Source organism: Girardinichthys multiradiatus, chromosome 20 (genome assembly GCF_021462225.1).
Source record: "Girardinichthys multiradiatus isolate DD_20200921_A chromosome 20, DD_fGirMul_XY1, whole genome shotgun sequence".
NCBI classification, from domain to species: Eukaryota; Metazoa; Chordata; class Actinopteri; order Cyprinodontiformes; family Goodeidae; genus Girardinichthys; species Girardinichthys multiradiatus.
The window spans coordinates 17392625-17420381 of NC_061812.1; the positions used below are offsets into that span (position 1 = coordinate 17392625).

Consider the following 27757-nt stretch of genomic DNA (forward strand, 5'->3'; position numbering starts at 1 on the left):
AAAATTAAGCAATTTCAAAATTTTTAAAGCTTTTATTAGCAGTAACCTCTTTAATGAAAAAATCATTATTTTCTAAGTTTAAACAAAAATTATATAATATTGTGTTAGCATTGTCTAATTGTTCAGTGTTTATGAGTTTTAATAAATAATAAATATTTTCCTCAATTTCCTATTATTAACCAGAATGTAATGAATATGTATAAATCCTTATTCATGATTTAATGGGACATTGTATGCCTGCCATGTTGATACTTAGTGACTATTCCTGTTATTTAATCTCTTTTGTGATCAAGGTTTGTCTGTATCTATCGTAGTGCTTTTTACAATTAAAAGGCGTCAAAAATTCACAGTTAAAAGATGCTGTTGTAATTAGAATGCGCTGTATACCAATAAGGACACACGACATGAAACCATTAACAGTTTTAAAAACGTACCACTAAAAAAATAATAAATTCAGCTTGTCATCTGACTCCCATTTGCACCAGTTGTTTTCTATTTCTTTTATTTTCCTGGCCCATAAAAAAAGGAATGGGAGGACATTCTAATAAATGACTCATGCTAAGAGGGAAGGACATATACTCCTTCCCAGTAATTGGCTGTGGAAACCATTAACTCACAGAATAATTGCATGTTGCTGTGTTTTAATTAGTGCTTAAGCTTACTGCATGCTGCTTCCCCAAGTGCTTTTAAACCCAACACAGACAACAGCCTTCGGAGTGGCTGTGAACAGAGGCTGAAAAGCACTTCACATTATGGATTCTGATAAAACTGCTGCCATCCTCTTCCCAATAAATCTATTAAACTGTTTTCTAATCGGTCTAAAGTAAGGCAATTAAATGTATATTGATGTAGTTATTTTATTTTTAATTTATCTCCTTTGAAATTCAACTCAAGTCAAGGTACAGCTGTAACCTACTGACCTACTACTCAAAAACCTACTACTCAAAAAATTCAACTCCTCCTCCAGATTGCGTCATGTAGGCTGATTCAGATACACCTCAGAGGGTAAAGACTTTGTGATTAATTTTGAATTGAGAAATTATCAGCATCATTTGAGATGATTACAATGTAATACTGAGGATCCAGTTATTCTTTGAGCTTTGAGCTTACTAGGTACCCTATCAACACTTAATTGGGAAAGTGTTTGCTTCTCTACCTTCACACGAATAGAAACTTGAGTGATATTCCATTTTTTAATCCATTGGGTTTAATATGATGTCAACCCACCCTTTGCTGCTCTAGCAGCTTCAACTCATCTGGGAAGGCTTGGAGGCTCCACAAGGTTTAGGAGTGTGTTTATGGGAATTTTGACCATTCTTCCAGAAGCACATTTAGATCAGACACTAATGTTGGTCAAGCAGACTTAGCTCTAGTTCATCCAAAAAGTTTCCTATCAGGCTGAGGTCGACCAGACTAGTGAATTTCTTCCACACCAGTCATCCTTGTCTTTTAGAACCCTTCCAGTCAAGTCATGTTGTAACAGGAAGGGGCCATCACCACACTGTTCCTACAAAGTTATGAGCATGAAATTGTACAAAATGTCTTGTGTGCTCAAGCATTAAGAGTTCCTTTCACTGAAACTAAGGGACCTGGAAAATAGTCCCACACTATAATCCCCTCTGCACCTCATACCTGACACAGAGTAGTCAGACTGGTGCTGTTCTCCTGGCAACTTCTTTGCCAGACAGAGAGGCATGATTGTCCAATAACACATCTGCACTGCTCTATAGTCAAGTGATGGTGTGCTTATGGTGCATCCAAATCCTGGCGCTGTACTTGGTGAGGTAAGGTCCATGGAAACTCATTGCATTTAGGTCTCTGAGGTTTGTAGCTACTGACACTGCAGAAAATCGACAAACTTTATGGGCTTTGCAACTCAGCATCCATTGACACAGCTATGTGATTTTATGTGACTTAAAACTTTGTGGCTGATGCCTTGTTTACATAACAGGCCCTGTGTTTTGGTGAAAACAGAAAAGCTTTGTTGTGTTTCTGCTGCTCTTGTACATGATAACGGAACACGTTTTCTCTGAAAATAGCGCGATTTGAAAACAGGTTCTAGCATTGAACTTTGAAATGTCCTGGTCTCCATTTTCATGTAGACAAGACAAACGAAATCTTCCTGTATGGACATGAGCAGTCTGACTTCAATCAGTACACACACACCTTAATGGAAGCCAACTAGAAGAAGATATCAACAACAAAAATGTCGGACTGCAGAGGACTACTTGAGCTTATGAATCTAATGACGGTTCTCCAGCAAAGTACTCTTTTTGTGAACACACCACACCTTTAAGTAGGATGTGTTGGTGCGCATGTTGTTGAGTTTAAAAGAACATACCGCTTACTTGTGGCGTGGCGGGGGCTTTACACCGCCTTTACGTTTCTACTAGTGTTGCTGAAGTTGCCTGTATGTCTAGGTGCTTGATTTTAAACAAATGTGGCCATGGAATTTAATGATTTGTGTAGGTGAGCAAATTTTTGCAATATAGTTTAAAATCCAACAAAATTAATTAAAGGATGTTGTACAAGTGTTGTAGGAATTAAAAGTAAATGTGCTCAGAAGACTGGATTTCACATGTTGTGTGGAGAAAGTCCCACTATGTCAGTGTTCATTTCTTCACTTTGGAGAACTTTGTGGAGCAATTTTTCTCTGTTTCACTCTCACAAGCAGTTCAAGCCTGGAAAACAGTCCATTAGAGGTCAGATAAGTCCACCTGCAAGTGGATTTGGGAGACAGGGAGTGACCAGAGTGCTCAGAGGTTCTGTCTTCAAAGACCAAATGCGACAAAGAAGACCCAATATGTGACACACACTGCACAAGGATAGTTCCCAGCTCTTTCCCCTTCATAGGCAAAGTGAGTTTGCGCCAGGATAGAAAAACAGGACAGTAACAACAGAAATCATAGAAAATGGTTATGGTAAACACCTGTTAGTTGACAGACATTCATTTGCAAGTATTATGTATTCTGTTTAAGGCTTCTTTAATTTGAGATTCTGCTTTGTTGCATTTTTTATAATGAATATAATTTGAGTTTTAGTACTTTTGGAATGCTTTCTTTGTTAGAGCTTTAAAAAAATTATTTATTATAATCGATACTGTGTGATATAAATACTAGTAATAAATAAACATTTTCTTTGTTGCTTGTTTTGTATTTCTGGTATCACATTTTTTTCTTCAATTTGGCAAATTTAGTACATGCAAGTTTTGTACATGCTGAAGTGTGTTTCACAGTTTTCCTATTTCAAAGCTGTTTTATTTGAAAATGTACAAAATAAATTTTTATTGTTAAATTGGATTCTTTTCAGTAGAAACCAAAACACCACTTAACATGCTTTCTTAGGTTAGAAATGATGACAAACTATAAAAAATAAGCTTGTTTTATCTTTAATTAAATTTAAAGTACAAAAAGAGGCCTTGCGGCTGACCAAAGTATTTATCAGAAAGAAAAGAATTATGCTAATACTTTTCAGATTTTATTCATTTTAATTTAGTCTGCAGACATCTGCCCATCTGCTCAGCCTTGCACCAGAACAGCGATGTGCAGGTCCAGCTGCCAGACTACTTCTTGCCAAACCTCTGGGGCACGGCCATACTCCAGATCTGGCCAGGGGCACCTTCCCAATCCCGGGGTTGGATCTGATCCTCCAACACTACCTGCCCTTTGGAGTTGCGGCCAAACCTGTGTGGGATAATTTAGAAAATAAAGACTTCTAATTTAAGATGATATAAACTGTATGGCGGTATTCTCAAGTGTTCTCAAGTATTTTCAAGATTTCTGCAAAAAAATACTGCATAAACCATTTCTTTTATGATGAATACTGCAAGACCAAAGCAGAATCATTGAGCTTCAGGATGATTACAGTGAGAAACTTTAGATCAACTCTGCATAAGAAGTACGCTGTGTTTTTGAATAAGTAGAAAATAATTTGTGCATTAAGTAAAAGCATTTTTAGAATACAAAATGTGAAGTTACACAAAGGCCTGAGTAAGTTTGAGTCAGTCATCTTCTATACCGCTAATTCCATTGTGGCTCATGGGGGAGCTGGTGCCTATCTCTAGCAGTCCATGGGCAGGAGGCAGGATACACCCTGGACAGGTCGCAGGGCAGCACACAAACAAAAATGCACACACCTAAGGGCAATTTTAGAGAGACCAATTAATCTAACAGGTATGTCTTTGGACTGTGGGAGGAAGCCAGAGTACCCAGTGAGAACATACAAACTCCATGCAGAAAGACCCCCGGCCAGGAGTTGAACCCAGGACCTACTTGCTGCAAGGCAACAGTGCTACCAACTGCACCACAATGCAGCCCTGAGTAAGATTCAGTTTAATATAAATAAATAAATCTTTCTGAAATAATTAGCAAGATAAAAGCTGTAATGCTTTTCAGCTCAATGCACATCTAAACCTGCAGTTATAAAAATCATTTGTATTTACTTTGTTTTTCTTTGTGACCTTAATTATATGCTACAGAGTAGACTTTAAATTGCTGTTACATAAGAGGAAAAATGACCCTGCAGAATGATTTCTAACCCTTTGAGGCCGACACCTGTGTTTCAGACGGAAACATGTTTCTATTTTTATAGTAACAGCAGCAATTTTCTACACTCCATACAAACCATTGCCTCCATGAAATGGGGGCATTATGGTGCTTCTTGCACTTTCTGCTATTTAAACATGCAAATATAGAGATGTTTTACATACTATTGACTTTTAAACTAAACTCCAAATCAGGACCCTCTGGACAATGGTCTGCATTGTGTAGCCGCTGTGCATTTTTGTATGTTTGGTCGAAAATAACAGGAATAAATAAAGTTTATTTATAGTTTTATGTTTTAAGTTAATAAATCTTAGGTAGCAGAGTAACACAAAAAGTATCAAGTAAGCTGCAGTGTCAACTTGGTGAAAAATGTTATTAGACACATAAACCATCATGACTGACCTCTGTGGCTGATGGAGGACAGATTCCCTGGTTTCTCTCTGGACTCCCAGCAGCAGAGCTCTTAGCACTGAATCCAGCAGGCGATCATCAAGGCTGTTTTCTCTGCTTTCTATCTCCTGAAGCACATAACACACATTTACACCCAGACAAGCAAACAGAACAGCGTAGTTTGAAAAAGATTTTATTAAAAATCCTACAAACATGTCGCTTTCAGGTTACAACACACCTCCAAACGGTCTGAGCTGATGTGGTGTTGGACAGGCTTGAAAAAAATTTTTTTTCTGTTATCCCATGTATCCATTTAATCTCATTTAAAGCAAAACCAGACTCAGATCCGTCTGTTCCTTAAAGCCACAAAAAACCAAGTCTTTCCTCAGACATAGAGATTTGAATATATATATAACAGTGTGATCCAATGTTTGAAATGGAGTGCCTTCTAAAATCTAAATGAGCTCTGTGATGCATCCCTCCTCATTTCATAAAGGACTCGTTTCCCATTTAAATTCTGCACCACATGAAGGGACAGACTCTGAATATGTTTGCGTGACTTCTGTCTGTGCAAAAACTCTCATTGAGTTTAATGTGGCAGACAGTCCTTGTTTAGCATAGACTGAATAGTGTGACACCATAAGTGTCCATGGTGTCTTTTAACATTTGTTTTTTTTCATTTGATGGTGACAAAATTATTTTGCACTTGAGAAAGTGTATTTTATAAAAGTAGCCTAAATCTACATGAGACAGCACAATAAATTGATCAAAGAGTTTGTGTGCATAGTATGTTGTCTCACCAGCCCCGGCAGGCGGTCGGCCATGTTCTCCTCTAAGGTGCCGGGCAGCATGTCATTTTTACCCTCGTTGCCTTGGATGTGAAGAGCCTGACTGACGCCAGCCATAGCCAGGATCAGAGCCAGAAGAGTCACCACTGTAGCTGTGTCCATGGTCTGAGACTGATGCTGAAGGAGAAAATGTTGGCTATGTGCACTTCACAGGCTGGAATCATGCAGAGTAAAAGAGAGAATCACCCTGATCGTGTTTGGTTATCTCCCTTTTCGGCGTCTTGGTGAATTCATTGGTGACAAAATGCTCTCTGGTTTTATATACACCTTGAGGGTCAGTGGCTGGAAACCTCTGAAGAGTTGGAGAAATGTGGTACTGTAACAGGGGACTTGATGGAGGAAAAATATGAGACATTAATGATGACTTAGAGCCAGGGTGAATTATTATAAAGTCCTCAGGGTGGTAAAACACAACTCTCAGAGTTATTAAATAGATAAATCCCTGCAAATGGAAGATGATTCACCAGCCCCTGATGTCCTGTTGTTCACTCTGGATGAATGGAAAAACAAACAGTAACCTGCATCAATATGAAAATTTACTCACCACAGTTTTACTGAATTTAAATGGGAAAATAATGGACTAGTAAGTAATGGACTATACAGCAAGGAACAAATAAATGAAAAACAAACCGATGATAGTAGAACCAAATAACAGCATTCAGAATGCAAAGACAGGCTTCTAGAATTTCTATGTGGTAGAGAAGGTCAAATTGTTGATAAGACTAACAGGGGTGAATCAATAGTTGTTTCTTTTTGTAAAGAACATCAGAAAATTAGTGAAGGCATACATATGGGTCTGTATGTCTAATTTTGATCATGTGCGGAAATGAAAAGAATGAGCAGTTGGTAGCACTGTTGCCTTGTCCCGGAAAGGTCCTGGGTTTGAATCCTAGCCTGGGGTCATTCCGCATGAAGTTTTCATGTTCTCCTTGTGCACGCATGGGTTCTCTCCAGGTATTCTGGCTTCTTCCCACGACGCATAAACATGACTTGACATAAGTTTAATTGATTTCTGTAAATTCTCCTTAGGTAAGAGAGTGTGCGTGGTTGTTTTGTGTCCTGTATGTCTCTGTGTTTCTCTGTGATGGACCCTGCACAGGGTGTACCCCGCCTCTCGCCCATAGACTGCTGGAGATAGGCACCAGTTTCCCTATGACCCACTATGAAAGAAGCGGTAAAGAAAATGACTGATTGACATTTAATGGAAGTGAACATGTTCCTTACAATGAAGTGCTTCATCTGTTTTCAGCCAGTTTCCAGCATTTAGTTTTATGTGGATTGAAGGCACTCATCCTTTCTATCAGTAAGGGTCACCCTGAGTTTTCTTAGCTGGAAATGTGTTCACCTCAGTGTGGGTTTATGAGTACAGTTCCATACAGTTCTTCGTCAATTCCCCAACAATGGATGACACGTCAACAGCTTTGACTCATCAAAGCACCTAATGGGTGTCAATCCGCTTAAACGCACACGCTGTGTCTCTGGTCCTATTTAACTGCCATGGCAACCAGGATGACATTTGAAGGATTCAGCAAGGAATTAGCTTTCTTTACTATTATAAGATCAGAAGCTTTTGGATTTGGAGAAATAACTAATTTCCATGCTTTGACAATAAGTAACATGCACATTTATTCTGCTCTGTTTTACTGAAAACTGATGGATTTTAAACTAATCTCTTTGTTTAGATAGGTAGAGCTTATTATAAAGGCACCGAATAAATCTGATGAAGTCTGAATATACAGCACTTATTGCACAATAATTCTCATGAGTTTTGTTTTAACCATATGCTGTAGGTTTTTTTAAAGGCATGGGAATTCCTTGCTTCAAGATAATTAAAAATCTCGTAAATTATAAAGGAATTGATCATTTCCAAATATGCAGGCCACAGTGCACTTACAAAAATACAGGTGTATCCCAGTGCTTAGTTCTTGTTTCATTTTAGAAAATATATATATATTATTTGCTATACTTTTCTGATTTGTGTGGATGACATGGTTTAATATTATGGTAAGGACATCACATCTGTTTCAACATAACAATCTCTGTATTTGCTTACTGTTGAAGCATGGTTTTAACAGTCATGTCTCTCAAAAAAAAAATGCTTACAAAACTGTGTTGATTTGCCTTTTCTCAAGGGCCCTATCTTTGCTTAACAAAAATTATTTAAATCTAAAACTCAATGGGCAAATTATCAAAGAAATCTCAGAAGTAAAAAATGTTGGTGTCATTTTAGATTCTCAGGTCAAATTTGACAAACTCATCAAGATTTTTTATCAAACTTAAAAAAGCAAAACTGCATTGCTTCAGAGTAGTTAGATATTGTCTGTAATTATCATGCTGCAATTATTTTCATGCCTTCAGTGATTTATTTTTCAGAAGCAGCAACAAACACCCAGGGCAAAGAAGATATTATTGTGCATAATCGGGTTATTGAGATCTCAGATAGAAGGTAAATTAGATCACATCACTGTCATGTTCTTGAAAAACTGAATATTAAAAACTTAAAAAAAAATGTAATTACATCACCAAACCTCAAACTAATCTCAAAATGTGTTTAAGGTCAGACTAATCAAGTGCTCAGTGACCTTTCGATTCCTCCTAAAGCCGTAAAGTTCTGTAATTTGGGTAGCCTTATGTAGGAATTTGCAAGATGTCTTTATGAAAAACTTTGTGGGGACTGATCTCTGACTGAATTCAATTCATTTATGACGGCTACCATTTTTACACAGTTTAATCTTATACAGTGTCATTATTTTACTTTGTATTGTAGGGTCTTAATTAGTGTTATGCATTTACTTTGTTTTGTACTTTAAATTTTGTATAATTTTCTTGATCTTTATGTAACCAAAAAGCACTGCTATAAGTGTTCTACTTAAATTTGTCTATTTCAAAACAAACCAATAAATAAACATATTTTCAATGCTGTCAAGATTTATTTTGTGTTCTTCCCAGGATTTCTGCTTTGACACAATGAACTGGTCTATTATGAGGGACCAAAAATGACAAAATGAAAAAATAAATATGTAAATAAATAAATACACATATAAATGTATTTATTTATCTATTTATTTTCTCCATTTTGTGCATTAATACATTTATGTATTTATTCATTCATTTATTTATACATTTTTTTCATTTATACATTTATTTAGTCATACATTCATTTATTTATACTTTTATTTATTTCTTCCTACATTTATTTCTGTATTTCTACATTTCCACATTTATTTATTTCTGCTTTTCTGTCTCCGTATGTTAATGAGGTGGGTGGTTCTAACATTTGTCTTCAGCACCATTGGTTAGAATTGTGCGAATGATCCAGATCCTGCTGCTACTGCCTAGACTTTGGTACCGAAGTTCTTTTGGTAGGCACCATGGAGGGTTCTCTTACAGCCATTGCCAATGATTTAAGGTCATTGGCAAATGATATTGACCAAAATGACTACCTCCATTTTCGTTTTGCACGGGTCATGGAGGATTTCAATCAGCTCCAAGCTGAGATGGATGTGGAGGTTGACTCCACTATATTGGACAGTCTGGAGGAAGTTGGTCGCCAACTTACTTCGGTAAAGTTAGAAAGATATTCACAGATTCGTCTTTTCCGGATCAATAACTCATCAGCGGAACATTGCCTCTAGAAAACCAACACCTCTCTGCAACCACAGCAAGCTACAATCGTATTTTCCTCAAAACGAGCCTAACACTGCGCTGGGAGACTTGCATTGGCCTCTATGCAGAGATCGCTGCTCCTCAAATGCGCAGAGACCGTCTGCAAATTGCAACACCAGAAAAATATGATGGAAAAATATTCAATAAAGTCACCAAGGAGAGGTGTATTGTCATTAAAATCATTGTATGTGTATGTGATGTCACGTTTTTCATACTACATTTTTTGGATTGGAAATTAATACTTTAAAAAATTGTAATTTCCCAAAGACTATAGCCTAAATAGCCAAATATTCAGTAAAATATGCATAAAATGGTCAATAACTTCACTATAGCATGTTGTAGTGCCATCAAACTCATAGCACACATAGAGCACCTCATCTTGAATCTTTTGAATAAACATAACATTGCCTTTGTTGATGCAGACTTGCTTATAATGATAATAACTCTGTATTACAACCAAATAATATTAAACTTTTCCTTTACTGTTTGCAGTGTGTCACAACCTGAGATCAGACACCATTAGATGAGCACACAAAAAAGTCTTACAGCTTGTTCATGCAATATGACATAAAATAAAATCACAATGAATAATAAAAATCCCAATATTAAAGAAGCCCTTACAGCTCCACACAAAATCCTGTTCACCTGAATACCATTTTCTGTCTTGTTTCTTGCACTATGTTGAGGGAGACTGCAGTGGGAATTGCCTGCGGGCAATTTATTTATTTATTTACATATTTATTTTTCATTTTGTAATTTTTGGTCTCTCATAGTCTATAGGCAGTTCCTTTGAATTCATTGTTTGGTTTTCACTCTGACATGCACTGTCTGCTTGTGTTGTATTTCGTCTAAAATATTGCTTTAAATCTATTTTTAGTTTAGTTTTTGTTTTTTGCTTTTTTGTATTTTGCGTGCATTTTTGTCAGTTTTACCGCCACCTTGTGTTGTGTTAGGGATCTGCAACCTTTTGAAATTCATTCTCTCAGGCTGGTGCTGATTAAAAAAATCTTCAAACAACAAATTGATCGACCGAGTGGTATTTTATTTACAATGTTGAAACAGTACAGCCAAACCAATATAAATAAAACGAATGGCAACAAACATAATTGTAGTTGGAGACGTCAGAACAGCAGTGGGACCATCATGCAGAAAACACAAACGATTGTCCAGCAATACATAAAAATCCAAGCTGTCTCCTCATGCTTTACAACCGAGTTAATGACTCCAACGAAACCCAAAAAAAGTTTGTCCTGCTCCGTTTGCTGTTCTTTTAGAAAACTAGGAAATCCCCTCTTTGTGTTATTTCGGTGTCTGAAGGATGTTGTACTCGTCCACCTGTGTCCAACAGATGTCTCGGGGCAGCAGCATCTAATTAGCAGCAGCCTTGTGTTTGTAACCAGTAGCTCTCCATCTGCCATGTTTACAATAAGGCACACGTTTGAAATTAGACCTGTCAGTGCTGAAATTATTGTACTGGTTCACGTGAACCCATGTGAGTAGTTATCAATGTGAATAACTAGATTGTATAATTAGAAAACTTTATCTGCTGCACAGCTCATAAATTGCCTGATGAAAAACATACTTGATGACTCCTCTCAGCAAAGCAAAAAAAAAAAAGTCACTGAAAATGTTTTAAAATAATTTTAGACATTCTGCCTTTTGCGAAATGATCATTATATATGCTGTTATCAGCAGGAAATTGAGTTCCATTTTGCTTACCTTTCTGACACATTTGATTTCCATGCAACAACATTGCCATGAACACCAGCATTTCATAGCCTGTATTGTATTTCATTTTAAATTCAAGGTAACCCAGGCAGCAGACCAGAGATGTTCAGCAAATTTAACTAACATAAAAAAGAGAAAACAGTAAAATCAAGTAACAGCAAAAAAAGCCAGCATAGAGGTGCATCTCAAATTAAAACTTCATCAAGACATTTATTTCAGTAACTAAATTTTAAAAGTGAAACTCATTTATTAAACACAAAGTGGCAAATGTAATGAATTTTCAGTAGCAGTAAACTATCAAATTACCCTCAAAGTAAGAACATATCACTGTATGTTATAAATATGTTTCACTTTTTGAACTTACTGAAATAGATTAACCTCTCAATGATATTTTTAATTTAATGGGATGCACCTGTATTTAATAACTTTTTGTAGCCAAGAAAAAAATGCATTCAGTACATCATTACTAAAAAAAAATATATTTTCCAAACATTCTTTTCATTAAAAAGCTGTTTTTCTTTGCCCATAATCATTTTTAGTCTCAGTAGTTAAGGCAAAAAGCAGTCTTTGTCAAATAGCCTCTGCATCAATCTGCATGTCTGTTGGCATCTAATATTGTCCTGTATGTTTGTGCATCCATGCATGTCGTTGATTTTCCAGTCCTCCTTTGATCTGCCAGTCAAAACCGCTAACAGACGGCGAAGCGTCAACGCTTCCTTGTGTAGGCCGTGAAACATATTGGGCAGCTAGACATGTTCTAATCTTGTTGCAAGCCTTCAATGCTTGCTGTCAAACTGTGAAACACAGTGGAAGCACAGCGTAAACAGAATATCTGAGGCCAAGATGTTAATGACCTGCAGTTTGGAGGATACAGTTAAGCCCAAAGGCCACCAATTAGCATGTTTTGACATGCACGAAATCTCATGATCCCAGTCTTGGTGCACTTTTATTTCTTTTGGTTACTAAGCAAAGACAGAATGAGTGCCATACACGGTGCTTCGAATTCAGACAGTGCTTCAAAGTTACAAGGTCCCATCACTCCAGTGCGTGGCCCATTCCTTTTTATGGACTCTTCCAGACTTCTCCGTTTGGAACTGTGGCCGGAGTTCGCGAGGAATCTTTACCGCGTGGTACTGAGGAAGTTTGTCTTTGTAGTGTGCACGCCGGAAGAAGCCACACTGTTGAATCCAGAGAGGATAGGGAAGAGATGGGGAAAGGGAACAAAACAAGAAACAAAAACAGAATTCAGATGAATAGAACAGAAGAAAATCACTTCACCTAATCCTGTATTTTATAATTTAGCTTATTTACTATAGATCATGATCTGATGACCTGCAGTCAAAAAAGAAACACAACAAAAAGCACACTGCCATGCTTTCTGTTTCAAAGCGTTCAAAGCCAAATATATACACACCAATAATTTTAAATCTATTAAATAAACATACTTCAAAAAAAAGAAACACCCAGCAATCTCACGTCAAGTTTATCCTGGCTGTTGGTTTTGAAGTATCATGGGATGCAAACCAAACATATATGACATGAATTTATGTCAGAAAATACCTCGTCTTCACAGACTGCTGCCAGAATGAACAGGTGCAGGTCATTAAACAGTAAGAGGCAACGCACACAGCACAGCAGGCAGCTCAAAGGCCTGAAGCAGAGATGGATGGATGGTGTTCAACAAGCACCAATTAAGCTGCGATCCTCAATGGGAGCATCTCACATACTAAAATCCACATCCTGCTGAATTTTGATTGATTTAACAAGAGAAACTATAAAAATCCTAGTGTCTACTGTCTTAAAGGACTGTTGCAAATAAAGAGGATTTGTTAATGTTATACTGTGCATTGCATCAATACCTTTAAGAAGTGTAAAAAACCTTAAATACATTTTTACTGCATTAGCATAATCTCACACTGAAACATTTAGAAAAATTCAAAATGGTATCTTTAATGTCAGTATATTGACTCTGCAGGTAAATCTAAAAACAATTCTGAATTTTAGGAAATACTTGTTTTCTTTTACAAAATAAAAGGCCAGAATCATTTGCAGCCCTACTATTAATACTTTGCAAAGCCACATTTTGCCAACAGGACAGCACTTAATCTGTTTCATGCTACAATAAAGGCGTTGGAGTGGGCTGAGCAGCAAAAAGATTGTGCGTGTGGAGCTTTACCGCTTGGAGAGAGAGGAGGAGGGGAGAGCAGGCCAGATGGAACAAGTTTTGATATTATAGCGCTGATGCCTGCTTCTCCGCCTCCGAGGGCTGCACCCCCAAATGGGCGCGGTAGTACTCCGTCTCATAGTGAGGGCGCCGCTCTCTGCGCTTGAAGAACCCACACTGAGGCATCAGATCACCACAGGTGGGGAATGGAGAAACAAAGAAAAAGGAATGATAAGTTTAAAGACAGAATGATGCAAGGAAAAAATAAAAAATAAAACAGGAAGGAGAGAAAGTGGAAGAAATCTAAGTTTTAAAGAGGAAATGTACAGTTGAGAGAGAGAGAGCTAGAATGGATTTTCATGACTAAAAGATAAATGAAAGGTGAAAAATTAATGGAGAGTGTGGAGAACGTGTTGAATGAAGGTCAGGGACGGGATAATTGACATTATCAGAAACCTCTGAGCCAGATGCTTAATTTTGATTGAAGCCACGATATACATTTTGGCTACAGACAGTATTTCAGTGCATACTGAAGTATGAAATGTTTTTCTTGCTTTTTTTTTTATTCAGGTATTTAAAAAGAAATAGAAAAAAAACAACCTTCTGATTATTTTTCTATGAACCTAACATTCAACAACAATTTACATGTGCATCTCGATAAATTACATAGTAAAAAAATATTTATTTCAATAATGATACCTTGATTTCCAAATAAAATATTAAATTTACTTTACTCATCTCAAAAAAGCACTATAAACCACTTAGCAATCGTCCAGTCCTTTGTCTCCTTGGCCCAGTTAAGGGGTTTCTGAAATTGCCTCCAATTCAGCTTTGGCTTGACACAAGGAATGTGACTGTTGTAACCATTGTCCTGGATGCATCTGTGTGTGGTGTGTCCTGAAGCTCTGACTCCAACTGTACTCCACACCACGTGAATCTCCCCCAAACTCTTGAATGGGCATTGCTTCCTAGTCCTCTTTCTTGAGATGGGCTTTTTTGCCACACTTTTTCCTTTCACTTAATTTTCCATTAATATGCTTTCATCCAGCAAAGAGTAAACCACAACATATTTTCAGTAATATTTTAATTTCATGAAATGCCCCTTTTAAAAAAAAACTGTTTTTATAAATTATTTGATTTACAAAATGTAGACTCAGATTTAGAAATGTATGTACTTTAAATACTAGCATGTAGAGGTTTAGTAACACTTCTATGGGGAGACACACTTTTGGCTGTTTACTCAGCTCTCCATCATTTCAAACATGTAGGACCATAACTTTGAGTCCTGTTAGTGATTAAGAATTATGTTTTACCTAAAAATCATAAAACCTATGACTACCCAGACTAAAAAGAAGTCTACACAACCACTCAGTGTTGCAAAATGCATGAGACAAAGTTATTCTGTGAGTTACCTTCCACAATATGCAGACGAGGAGAGTCAGCAGCAGGATGCCTGCCAAGATAGCTATCAGGATGATCCACCAGGGGATCCAGTACTGGTCTGCGGGACCAAGCTCAGGGTAGATCATAACTGGAATCTGGTGAGAAGGAAAGGATTAAATGTACAATTTATGAAAAGTAAAAGGTAATGCAACATATACTTTTATGTACTTTTCTGTATTTTGTGTTCTAAAGTGTTTGAGGGTCAGTTTTTTTGAAACACACATCTTCTCAGTCACTTGCTCAGTGAACCTACATGTTTAGGATGTCTGTTTTTCTTTAGTTTAAATGTGTTATATAATAATCTATATTTTGCTTTGTAGTGGTGAGCTGAGTACCTGTACAGATGAATCCCTGAGGACCAGGTGTTTGATGCTGGACCTCACAGTGATGTTGGCTCTGATCAGTAGCTCCAGAGCACTAACTGTTGGGAAATCCTGAGACACAGAGAAATAAATCAAACTTTAACCCTAAAAAGTGATTCTAGTTGTTTAAATGTAGGCATGTTTTGGTTGCAACCCATTACAGTTTATTCCTCATCGTTCTGTAGAAGCTCACTCTGTAATCATTCTCCAGAGGCAATACATGAAAATGGGTTCCAGCTATTTAAGTAACCAGCAGACTAAAACCTAATTGACTGAAACACTTTACTTTTAAAGCCTCCTTTAAAGATACATGACTTGTTGTTTTTACCTCTATGAAACTGCTCTTCCACAGCCTGGCATGGATCTTGAGGACAGCCTGACCAGTAAAGCTGTGGAGTGGACACTGGAACAGCACACAGCGCGCTGACCCAAGAAGGCAATCCTGAAGAGCAAAATGACAACTGAACACTGCAGTAGATTATCCATTAAACAGAAGAGTAGCAAGGCAGCATCTTTACATCTTAGGTATTTTGATTTCAATTATGTTTGGTTTCCTGAGTGTATTTGCAATAATTAACTGAAGTTACTTTAATTTTTCTGCATTTCTTGTCCCTCCTACCAATTTGAGTGACTTGCGTCTCTCTGAAGCTGCCACTGCCGGTGTGGTGCGTCCATCGCTGCCTTTGGTCATTACTTGATCTTCCTCCTCTGGATGTGAGCGGCGACTTCTACCCACCTATAAATAGTCCAACGAATTATCTTTTAAGCTTGTAAATTTAGATGCAAATGGTAGTTAGAGAACAGCTAACTGACCCTAGCCCTAGTTTCACCTACCACCTGATCAGCAGCTGATGAGCTCTGCAACTTTAGAGGATTCACAGCCCTGGCAGGACTACAGCGAGTCTCTGGTTGGCCCTCAAACTTCAGGCTTGCAGGATACAGTAGCCACTTCCCATTGGCCAGCTCGTTAGGCCACATGACGTTGAGGAAGGCAGAACCTAGTGTCTGGAGAGCTTTTCCAGGATTGGAAACCTGAGAAAACAAAATAAATACAAGTTTGAATTTTTCTGGGAGTTTTCTTGTTGCTTGCTTAAAAAAGTCTCTCCTCTTTCAGTCACACTAATAAATAGTACTAATTATATCACATACACAGCCAAGCCAGTTAGACAAAAACTTCTCCCTTACAACAATCTCTAAATCCACAGGACTGCCGATGTCCTCCAGGCTGGTCATGGCGCTCTCCCCCTTCACCGTCCCACTGAAGAAGAGCTGATGGGGACGAGCCAGTCTGGAGCAAAATAATGATTACATCGGCACTTCAATTAGCAGTTATGCTTGTATTCATAAGTCTTGAATATATTTTCAAGTAACAACTGCAAACCTCACTTGATTTTATTAGAATTTCATGTGACTGATAAACAAAAAGTATTGCATAATTTTGAAAGTGGAAAATAAATTATGCATTGTTTTCAACATTTTTGGCAAATAAAAGTCTGAAAAATACTGGTGTGCCCCCTTTTGTCCAATACCCTAAATAAATAATAATCAGTTGGAACTAAAAAAGTGACTTAATTGCAAACAGAGTATAATATTTAGACCACCTTTTGACTTGATCAGGGGTGTGCAAGGTTTAGATTTCAAAAAGCCATTTTGCCCTCAATACAGTTAAGTAGAACTAACTTACAGAAGCTAAGGTTACCTGACCTTTTGGAAAAAGACAACTTATAATTTCTGATAAACAACTACTACATTTATAAGAAAAATAGATCTAAAAATGTTAATGGTTATTATCATTCTGTTTGGAAATTCAATGCAGTTATTCAATCATAAACTGAAAAAAACAGCATTTGGTATTATATTCATATTTAAAAACAATACTTCATTCTACATCATTTTTAGTTAAGTTATAAGAGCCATTGTGTAAGGTCCAAAGAGCCACTTGTGGCTCCGGAGCCGCAGGTTGCAGACCCCTGGACTAGACCAAGACCAAGATTTATTTATAGAAAACTGTTCTCTCACCCACTGACGGACAGGGGGAGCTCTATCACCACTTTTGCGAACGCTGTGACAGGATCCAGATCAAGCTGTTCACTGATCCTGGAGAGAAAAAAAAACAAGTCAAAATAAAAAACTTCTTAAAAACACGGGTTAAACTCTGGTTGTTACAGAGGGTGTTATGGGGTTTACGTTGCCAGTTGGAGATCTGCTGTCAGCTCAGTGGTCTCAGTAGTAATGTTTGATGTACTTAGGTTGATGGTAAATTTTAGCTGGAATAAAAACATGGAACATTTTAAGTGTAAGTATAAATGCATTGTTTTGTAAGACAGAGTTTTCTGCCTAGTCTGAGCTTCTATACTGGTTATAATAAATGTATCTTACAGCAGGTTCTGACAGATTTCTGATAAAAGTGCTTCTATATTGCAATACAAGACAAGTGAAAAGCAACTTTTTACCTTCGCATTTCGTTTGACAGGATTTCCTAGATCACATTCAACTTTGGAGCCATTCTGATTCGCCTGACATATCATCTGTGGTTAGACAGGACATCAAACAGACACCATCAGAAGAAATATACTACTTTACATTGCACGGGCATACCTCTAAAAAACTATTTTCAGACACCTGTGGTGGGACCCTGGAGCCAGCATATGGCAATGTGCTTGGAAGGGTGATAAACAATTGGGAAGCATGAGCGTCATCACCGTCTTCCTCGGGGTTCAGACTGTCTGAAGGCATGTTGGTGATGGTGACCTCCAGCACCACCAGTCGCTGATTAGACAGAGAAAACACCTGCACACCATCATCATCTCTGTATGAAGATAAAAAAAGTGGGTCAACTGGTTGAAATACACACATTTGGCAAGAAAACAAACTGTATATAAGCATACATTCTTTTCTAAAACTATACCTACCAGACATTTAATAATGTTTATATATATATATATATATATATATATATATATATATATATATATATATATATATATATATATATATATATATATATATCTTCCCATTTGGACCTACACAGAAAAAAATTCTAGATATTAAATAACCCAGCAGTCTTACAGTAGCACGTATGTGATGTTTACCAGTTATTATTATCAACGTAAATTGTCCAAGGAACATACCTGTGCTTTTTAAATACTTTTAACTAATTTAAAACCACAAGTAAAAGGCCCAGTATGAGCAGATTGAAACAATACAACTTCAGAAATTATTCATGTGAACTAGTAATAAGAAGCTAATTTAAGAGATTAACTCAATATTAGGGTAGATTTTGAACTCTTGAAAGAAAATATTAGTTCACACAGCAACTATTACTGACTTTGGCAGAGGAGTGAAGTCAGAGTTCAGGGGAATGGTTCCAAACTGGTAGCTCAGCTTCAGGTTGCTCTGACAAATTTTATCGCTGCCGCATCCTTCTCGCAGGAAGTTCACCTTCAGAGTTTGATAAAGAAAAACTTTGAGTTGCATCTAGGTTTTTAGCAAAAAGCTTGATTACCCTTTTTTTTGGTTACAGACCTCAGAATGTAGCATGTTAGATGGAGAAATATTCAGTACAGGTGGTAGCTTCTGCGCTCTCTTGGCAGAGTGTCTGCGTGGTGGCACAGGCTTGATTGTGTGGGTTATCGCTAGTGAAATGGGACGCAATTTGTCACGAATGTTTTCCTGCATGGACAGGAAGCAGGACAGACCAGACATATTTAGCCAAAAAGATTAGCTTGTGAAGTTTTCATTATAGTTTATGAATATAATAGTTGCCTGCGACAGTAAAACAAAATGTAGAAAAGTGTCATGTCAGAAAAGATTGTCATTAGTAACTGACATGCAGCTGGAAGATGGCAGTGGCACAGTCAGTGTGGCGCTGCCGATGGAGCTCCACTTCTTCTGTCTGTGTGTACTCAGGCTCCAGCGAGCTGCGTCCCAGGAAGTTAACACGGTGAGGGAGGCCCAGCTTTCTGCGCTCCGTGTCAGCTTCAAACTGCACCACAAGGGCTTAAGGAGAGCAAAAAGAACGGTGAGGACACAGATGGAGAGTATTTAAAAGTCAAAACTACTTTATAAGGTCCATAATACTTTATATATCTGCTTCTAATCTTAATGTACTTACACCTCAAATAAGAAAGGTTTTCAACGTAAGTATAGATAACTCTTGACTCCAAGGCAATTGTACAATTTCTCTTGTGAAAAAGGCACATAAAACAATATAAAAGCTGAAAGCTTTAGTTTGACTTACTAATGTGCGGTGAGTAGTGATGAGGATGTGCCGTGAACATAAAGCAGGCCTTGACCTCAACACTAAAAGGAGGTTGGAGAAAAGTAAAAGCCAGTTAGATATTGCCAGAAGCTTGTTTACAGCAACATACCATTCAGTTTAGGATGTAGTCGTCATAGAGGGTTTTAACATTATCGGTTCTTACCAGACTCCATCTCTTCCCTTGCAGTTCTTCTGCTCCAAATCAATATATTGAGGATCAATTGATACTTCTCTGATCACGTGGATGACCGGACAAGACCTTGAGGACACAGAGACAGCACCATTAGATGCATCAAGGGCAAGTAAGTTAGGTATATCTGCTTGGATTGTGTAGTTGTATGCGCTATTTCCTACATTTTGATCACTTAATGACTAAAGATTAGACCTTTGACTTTGTGTTTAGATGTCAGTCAGTCAGTCAGTCATTTTCTACCGCTTCTTCCATAGTGGGTCTTGGGGAAGCTGGTGCCTATCTCCAGCAGTCTATGGGCAGGAGGCGGGGTACACCCTGGAGAGGTCGCCAGTCCATCGCAGGGCAACACAGACACACACAGGACAAACAACCATGCACATACTCATTCACATCTAAGGGCAATTTTAGAGAGACCAATTAACCTAACAGTCATGTTTTTGGACTGTGGGAGGAACCCGGAGTTCCCAGGAAGAACCCACACATGCATGGGAAAAACATGCAAACTCCATGCAGAAAGACCCCCAGCTGGGAGTTGAACCCAGGACCTTCTTGCTGCAAGGCATCATCACTAACCATTGACACCATGCAGCCCGTGTTCAGATGTTTCTTGGAAAAATGACTGTGGAAGTAATTTTTGTGTTTGTTTTTTTTTTAACCTTTTTTTTACCTGAAGAGAACCACTGAGTCATTAAGAGAACCGACAACCACATCTGGATAGTGGTTCTCATCAATGTCCAGACCCCCTGAGATGGAGTATCCAAAACGTTTCACATCAAAATCATGGCCGTCCAGAACCTAAAAAGATATAGATTACATTTACTAAGAGCCTCACTGCTTCCATTTAGTTACATGCAAACCTATAAGTTGTCATTCTAAAACTGACCTGAGCAGGTTTAGTCTCAATTCCAGCATCAGAGCCTCTGTAGATAAAAACTTTTCCATCTTCATCAAATGGAGCTCCCACGGCAATATCTGCACATATCAGACAAACTTATCATAACTCTTTTGGTTCCCCCCAAGCACAGTCAATAAGAGTCTTCCAGCCTGCTAATGCCGCCACAAGTCTTAAGTTACACCAACAGAATTATTTATTTATTTTAGAAGGAAGCAAAATAAATTTTTTTACAATGCAAAACCGACCTTTTATTATTAACATATAAAGTTTCTGATTAAGATTCACAATTTCCCCATTGGCTCTGTAAATAAAAAGAAACAGTGTTGCTCACACCTCCATATCCATCCTGATCCAGATCTCCGATATTGCTGACTGTCATCCCAAACATGGAGTCGTATGTCCCATTGAGGCGGATTGGTCTGGCCTGATCATCCCAGTGACCGAAGGGGTTTAGATACACGTAAACAGCTCCACCGATCTCTGCTTTGCGGTCAAAAAAGTTAGGAGCGCCAACAATCACATCTGTCCACCTAGCAACAGAAACAAAGGCCAGAGTTCACATATTAAAAGAATATTAACTTAAAGGTTTTTAGACTATTCACTCCTGAAGCCACAAAAATCATCCATGATTGAATGAGACTAAAATAATCAAGAAAGCAGAATTTCTTGATGCTCACTTAAAAGCAGTCCTTTGGAGTTTTCTTATTATTAGTCACTGTTACTTTTACCACCATGTTTATACAGTCTAAGAAATGTCCAAATCAGGGCCAAGTACATTTCTAGCTAGCTGGGCCGAAAAAAACTACACCTGAACCAGGAAATTATGTTCACTTAGAAATAGTGAGCACACTGCTTTTTAGTCTAAAGATAAAATATTACTCTTTCACATATGAATACCCTTTCATCAAAATAGACTGGGATTTCATTTTTGCTTTATTTTATTGATTTGCAAAACATATAAAATGTTATCAGTACTGTTGTTAGCTATGTTTAAAGCACAGTGAAGAATTGAAACGAGCTGAGATTCAGCCTCGATTCCAGGGTCCCCCACACCCAACTCTAAGATGCAACCTAGGTGCATTGTTTATTCATTCTTCACTGAATTTTATGGAATCTGTCAGCGATAATGTTTTAGCAAGGAAGAGGAGTGAGAAGAATTCTGGTTCTGACTAAACAATTACTGCATCCTCTGTCCATAAAGGCCAGATTTAAAGGGTACGTGACTATATTCTCCCACCTGAGCAGTAAATCTCTGCAAATCCTCCAGAGTTGCCTAGGGCCACTAGAAAACTCAAATTAATTATATACATCCCCACCCTGACAGTTTAGGTGGACAATGTGCTGTTAGGTTTGCTGTTGAGCCATACTGTTAGATTATGGATTTGATGTTCTGTGACATGTTGGGATTGGTTGGTTCCTTTTTATGATGCTGTTTGTTCACTAATGTTCTCTAACACATCTCTATGTCCTTCACATAACAGCTGTGTTTAGACTCAGTGTAAATTACAAACAAGGGGACTTTGTTTTCTAATTAGAAGACTTTTGAAGGTAGTTATTTTGTTGCACTGGACTTTGGGGTATCTGAGTAAAAGAGGCTGATTATATATCTACGCCTCATTTTTCCAAATTTGTATTTGCAATATTTTAAAATCTAGCATCCTTTTTGTTCCTTTTCACAATTATGCTACTTTGCATTGGTCTATTACATAAAATATCAATAAAGCCAACAGGTATGAATACTTTTGGAAGGCACAAACGTTTTAGATACACTTTCTCACTTAATGGGTGTCTTAATTTTCTATTTACATTGTAGATTCTCACCAGAGGCAACAAAACTGTGAATGAACACACATGGAATTATGTAGTAAGCAAAAAGTGTAAAATAACTCTATTATATTTTTTATATTCTAGATTCCTCAAAACGGCCATCCTTTGTTTTGATGACTGTTTTGCTCTCTTAGTGTTCTTTCCATGAGCTTCATGAGGTGGTCACCTGGTATAGTTTTCCAAGGAGTCTTGAAAGATCTTCCCAGAGATTTATTGAGAGATGGCCAAAGGTAAATATTTCAGTCATCACAACAAAGGGCGGCTACTCAAGGAATCCAACAAAGTTCTTTTACAATTTTTCATTTGTTACATAATTGCATATGTGTTCATTCACAGTTTAGATGCTTCAGTGAAAATCTAAGTACAATGTAAATAGTCATAAACATAAAGAAAACCATTAAAAAAGAAAGGCATTTTAAAACTAAATTATGAGTTAGATTTTTCTTACCCATCATTGTTGAGATCCATTGTAGCCACCGAATATCCAAACGAAGATGCAAGCTCCTCTCCCCAGAAAATGTGCTGTGGCACCAGTCTGTGCACATTGTCCTTCTTTAGCAGCACCACAGCCCCTGTGTGATTGGCACGTGGTGCACCAGCCACAAAGGTCAACTCCTCGAGGTTCATTATACCCTTTGCTGAGTCTACAGAAAACCCTGATGTAAGAAGGAAAAGGAAGTAAAAAAGGGGGGACAGCAGAGTCTGGTTCAGACGATAGAATTGGCTGTGAGGTTTAGTGGCTCAGCTCTTCTCTGTGGGCAATGATCTGCTTGTCTTCTTACTAATGAAATGTGTAGCTTAAGTGACTATTGATTTTATGCCAAAGTCATGATGTGTGTTAATGTTCTGTGTGGTGTGTTTGTTTGCTGGTAAAAGCAAGCTGGCTCACTGCGACAGTAACAGTAGGAGATGCTTGGTCCTGGTCTGATGTAACTGATGATGCTGTAGCTCTGCATCAGACACCTCTGGTTGGATCAGTATGTAAATAAAGTGGAAGCTACTTAACTGGATATTTCAACAAATGCATTTCCTCCTTTTCATGTGTGCTCTCTCTGCAAGCTTATGTGTGCAGAACTGTAAAAAGGCACTTGAATGTAAATCAAGTGAGCCAAAGGAGTATCAGAGGTGCATTTACTTTATAAAAAGATTGCACTAGCATTTATTTATCAAGCTGTGAAACAAATTACAAATCATTTAAAATCCTTTACGCAAATACATGCATTTTTTTTGTCTGAAAAGAAGGCGGCGGGTTATATTGAGAGGTTAAATCATGAGAACACAGAGGACATTTGTTAGCTCTAAGTAAACATGCAGAAAAAAAACTGAAAGGACACAAAACAAGAGCAGCTCCAGGGTGGCAGGTGTGGAATTTAATCACAGCTCTCTAGACCAATAAATGGAGACTGGGTGTTACTTTTTCTGCATGGACTGGCTTTTAACATGCATGCCAACTGCAAGCTTAACACTTACTCTAAATGTGAAATAATGCAATGATCCAAATGTGTCAGTTTATATATATTCTGATTTAGTGAAATGTAGTTTTTTCATCCTATTCTCTGAAATAATCTCACAAATTCTTGTATCTTTTTTGTCCATGCTTTTTAAATTTAATAATGTCCAATGTTATTAAAATTCAACTTCCTTCTATTTGTTTGACTTCTCAGATCATGACATATTAAAAAATTAAATAAAAATAAAATAATATGAAATAATATGACAGCAAGAGGTTACATTTTGTTTTGGCCAAATAAACCACTATATCATCTGCATAAAATTTACTATAAACGCATTGTAGTGAAAGAGTTCATCTTTCTTACCAGTTTAGTATCAAAACTAGCTATTATAGCTCTTTGTGTGTTTCTAAATTCTGTGGGCATCATTTGGTTTGGTCCTGATGCATTCACAAAGCATGCTTCCCTTTATTCAGCAAGACACACCAATCTGGAAGGATGATTTTCACTTTTAATCATATGTGACTCTAATGTGGTAAAATGCATAAATCCTGTGATATTTAAGAGCAATGGTTTACATGTTAGCAAGCATGCATAGGTGTGTCATGTCATCTGGTGGCAGAATCAATGGAAGCATGCGAGTGATAAATCAGGGCTAAAAGGTCATGAGGGAATTAGTGTTGTCAAGGAGACAGCTCAACATTGTGAGGGTAAGCAGGCTGCGAGGGTAAGCAGGCTCAGAGGAATGTGAATGGAGAAAGATTTATAGTGGATCCACACAGTGAAGAATAACTGAAAATCGACAATAAATATAAACTCGTCCTGTTTAGCAGATGCTGGCTCATTGAAAATAGACAGTTTTAGCATGTTTGTTAGAGATGTCCTTCAAAATGTTGTATCAGAAGCTTAGAGGAAGCTGATGAATCTTTTATGCCCCAAAACTTCATCCAGCTCCACCATTAATATGTTTTCTTTTGAATGAATTCATTAAAACTTGCTTAACATTAAATAAATACCATTTACCCACAGACTGTTGTAAAATTTTTATATATTCTCAATATTTTCCTGCAGAGCACGCAATACAAAAACATGTTTACTCATCTGGTCAGGCGTCATCAAGATGCTGCAAATTACTGTGACTTGTGAAACAATAAAAGCAGATGATATTTCCATTTCCCCTCTAATCATAGACTGTATAAAAGATGAAAATTTCTAAAATATCAACCACATAAAGCAATTTTGAAACGCCTCAAAGTCAAACACCTTTGCATGTTGTATGAGTTACCGGGGTCAAATTAAAAACCTTACAGTTTTTTCCAAAATACTACATTGACTTCCTACAAGTCACCATGGTGTCATTGCCTAGATTAATCATTTTCTAACTGTATTGAATATACTGTAATTTCACAATTAAATTATTAAGCAACATGTAGTGTCTTCCAAAAATATTCATCCCCATTGAACTTTTCCACATGTTTTTTACTTTACAACGAAAAACTTGTGTTTATTTAGGAATTCATGTGATAGACCACCACAGTGGCAAACAACCGTGAAGCAAGATAAAAATAAAAATCTTATAAGCGTCCTATGCAGTTTTATTTGTCTGGGGCAACACAGAAATTCACTTTGATCTAAACCATTTGATTGTAGCTCAGGCTAAATGTTTGTCTTCATTTGTTCTGCTGGACGGTCAATCTCTGTCTTAGTCTCAACTGTGTAGCAGTTACTAACATGTGTTCTTCTAGGACTGTCAAGGATTTTAATCTTTTCTTCAACCCTGACCAGATTTTCTGCTCCTGCTAAAGAAAAGCATCTCCACAGCATGATGTTGTCCCCACCCTGTGTCATGGTATGGTATGGTGTGTTCAGGGTGGTGTGCAATGATATTGTACCTCTGCACAAAAAGCATTTTGCATTTAGGACAAAACATTTAGTCTCTTATCAGAGTACCTTGTTCCACATATTTGCTGTCTACCCTACATGTGTGTGTTCCTACCTTCTTATTATTGCCACTCTTTCATTAAAGTCAGATATGTGATTGTCCTGGTAATAGATTTTCCAACCTTAGCTGTGAGTCTCTGCAGCAAAGTATTTGACTTTTACTTTCCAATTATGCACTACTTTGTGCAGTTCTATCACACAAAATACAAAACAAACACATTAGTATTTGGTTGTAACATGACAAAGTGTAAAAAAACACACAAGAAATATAACTACAGCAAAAATGTACCTATATTAGAATTTAGTTAGAAACACATCTGTGCAAGAATGCTCACTTTTGGTTGTTAGTCTAACACAACTGTGTTAAGTGGAACTTCAACAATCAACAGAAAACCCACCACCAAGATGCTCTGGAAAGTTTTACCCGAACAAACGCTGACAAATGGACAAAACAGACAAACACCCTCGTGCTATTGCACACAAAGAAACAACCATCTTTTTGACACAAAGGCAAGCAGTTTGTAATAAAGAAAATTTTATTAAATGTAAAAAATAATAAATTAAATTAAATTATCAGATTACAGGAAAAAATAAAGTTTTAGATGGCTATCTCTTTAGTATGATATAAAGACATTTCACACAAACAAACTACTTCTGAGGACAAATGCAAAAGACAAAGATAGCGAGAGAACAGAGACTACAAACACTACAAGTCCAACCTGATCCAAACGACAACACTCCACGCCTACAAACCTAAGTAGCTATTATGAGCTACGTCCTCAAACGGTGTAGAAGGCTCCAGAGTTTTGTACAGCAGTGCATCTTCAACAGCGCTAGCCATGAACAAGAGCCCTAATGTGGCCCAAAAATGGGAGGCGAAAGATATAGAGACAGAGGGACGAGTGTGGGAGGGGAGTGATGGGGTGGTGAAATGGTGAGGGAGAAAAAAAGAAGGAGAGTGTGCAGGTGAGACAGGCTGTGATTGATTGATGCTTTGTTTTTGTGGTGCAGCAGCACTTTCGTCTGCAAAACCACGAGGTTCATGTTGGAAAGATGACGTTATGGGCTCAGACTGCATCGCTCCCACTTAAAAATATGACATGTTCTCCAGTCTCCCAAAGAGGCTGGCATAGGGAATGAGAGCATACAGTGCTTTTCTTGTTTCCACAAGAAAAGCAGCTGTCACTGGCATCATAAGAATTCATCTCAGGCCACAATCAGCTGTAGGCATTTTTGAATTGTCCACCCACTGTGAGAGTGGGCAGACACAGAAAGATATTGAGTCATATTTTGGGTTTTATGAGTCACGGGCTCAGCCAGAAATAATCCCCCAGGAATGGGAGTGACACTAAAACAAGTTTACTCTCTTCCTTTCAGGGGCGGCTGAGCATTTGCTACTGTTCCTGTGCTTGCTCAGGTTACAGTCTGAGTCCCAACGTCAGCCTCCCACGGCCCTGTCTTTCCCTCCTGTGCTCTGGCAGCAGTGAGCACTGAGGGCGAATCCTACCCAGGTAACTGTGGTAGGGCACAGGGATGAGCAGCGCATTGAGCTCTTTGTGATCTGCCACCTCGTACGGGCCGTCGTCATAGAAACCAAGGTCAAGCACAGTCTGGTTCAGGAGCTCGACTCGCATCTCACCTGGAAAGGAAATAGGTGAAGGCACAGCAACAAGAAAGCAGGAAAACGTTTCCACCAGTGCTCGTAAACAAGAAAGCACAACACATTTAAATTCTAAGGTTTTCTGCAGACTTTACTAATCTAAGTTATTCAGGTGTCCTTGTTGTTTTAGGGGTGTACTTTCTTTTTCAATAACTTTTCTACATTGGCCACATCCTTATTTAATAAATTATGTATTATATATTACATGGTACCTGTGGTGCGGGGATTTATACGCTGGATTATTGATTTAGATAACTTTAGAACCGGGTGTACTTTCATTTTACCACAATTACAGAGACAGAGAATATACCAGAGTAGAATTATACATGCAGTGCCTTGCAAAAATTTTCATAACTCTGTCACACAATTACTACAAACTTCAGC

At 37.7% G+C, this 27757-nt stretch overlaps 2 protein-coding genes across 5 annotated transcripts in view; both read right to left on the bottom strand.

Annotated features, from left to right (window-relative positions):
* Positions 1-3372: 3372 nt before the first annotated feature.
* npffl (neuropeptide FF-amide peptide precursor like) lies at positions 3373-6003 on the bottom strand. Its single transcript, XM_047348638.1, has 3 exons — positions 5735-6003; positions 4947-5062; positions 3373-3683 (listed from the first exon to the last, which is right to left on the bottom strand). Exons 1-3 carry the CDS (start codon positions 5882-5884, stop codon positions 3563-3565), a joined length of 387 nt encoding a protein of 128 aa, XP_047204594.1. The 5' UTR covers positions 5885-6003; the 3' UTR covers positions 3373-3562.
* Positions 6004-10469: 4466 nt separating this feature from the next.
* The window catches only part of itga7 (integrin, alpha 7), a 41939-nt gene continuing 24651 nt past the window's right edge, over positions 10470-27757 (bottom strand). Inside the window, exons 5-26 of one of the 4 annotated variants that reach the window (XM_047348276.1) lie at positions 27221-27352; positions 22770-22977; positions 20828-21024; positions 20483-20571; positions 20267-20394; positions 19570-19665; positions 19386-19447; positions 18975-19144; positions 18671-18817; positions 18474-18586; positions 17768-17954; positions 17599-17673; positions 17333-17412; positions 17165-17242; positions 16331-16433; positions 15980-16177; positions 15765-15881; positions 15474-15587; positions 15119-15217; positions 14753-14878; positions 13353-13517; positions 12217-12354 (exon numbers count right to left, since the gene is read on the bottom strand). In XM_047348276.1, coding sequence (XP_047204232.1) covers positions 13407-13517; positions 14753-14878; positions 15119-15217; positions 15474-15587; positions 15765-15881; positions 15980-16177; positions 16331-16433; positions 17165-17242; positions 17333-17412; positions 17599-17673; positions 17768-17954; positions 18474-18586; positions 18671-18817; positions 18975-19144; positions 19386-19447; positions 19570-19665; positions 20267-20394; positions 20483-20571; positions 20828-21024; positions 22770-22977; positions 27221-27352 — 2630 coding nt within the window. In that variant the 3' untranslated portion in view covers positions 12217-12354; positions 13353-13406. Of the gene's footprint in view, positions 12355-13352; positions 13518-14752; positions 14879-15118; positions 15218-15473; positions 15588-15764; positions 15882-15979; positions 16178-16330; positions 16434-17164; positions 17243-17332; positions 17413-17598; positions 17674-17767; positions 17955-18473; positions 18587-18670; positions 18818-18974; positions 19145-19385; positions 19448-19569; positions 19666-20266; positions 20395-20482; positions 20572-20827; positions 21025-22769; positions 22978-26466; positions 26566-27220; positions 27353-27757 lie in introns of all 4 variants that reach the window. The other 3 variants (XM_047348274.1, XM_047348273.1, XM_047348277.1) reach the window with 3 other exon arrangements.

Coding starts and splice junctions, on each gene's coding strand:
- npffl (XM_047348638.1), bottom strand. CDS start 5,884: ATGGACACAGCTACAGTGGTGACTCTTCTGGCTCTGATCCTGGCTATG. Junction 5,063..5,734: donor CCGACCGCCTGCCGGGGCTG/GTGAGACAACAT, acceptor TATGTGCTTCAG/GAGATAGAAAGCAGAGAAAA. Junction 3,684..4,946: donor GTCCTCCATCAGCCACAGAG/GTCAGTCATGAT, acceptor TATCCCACACAG/GTTTGGCCGCAACTCCAAAG.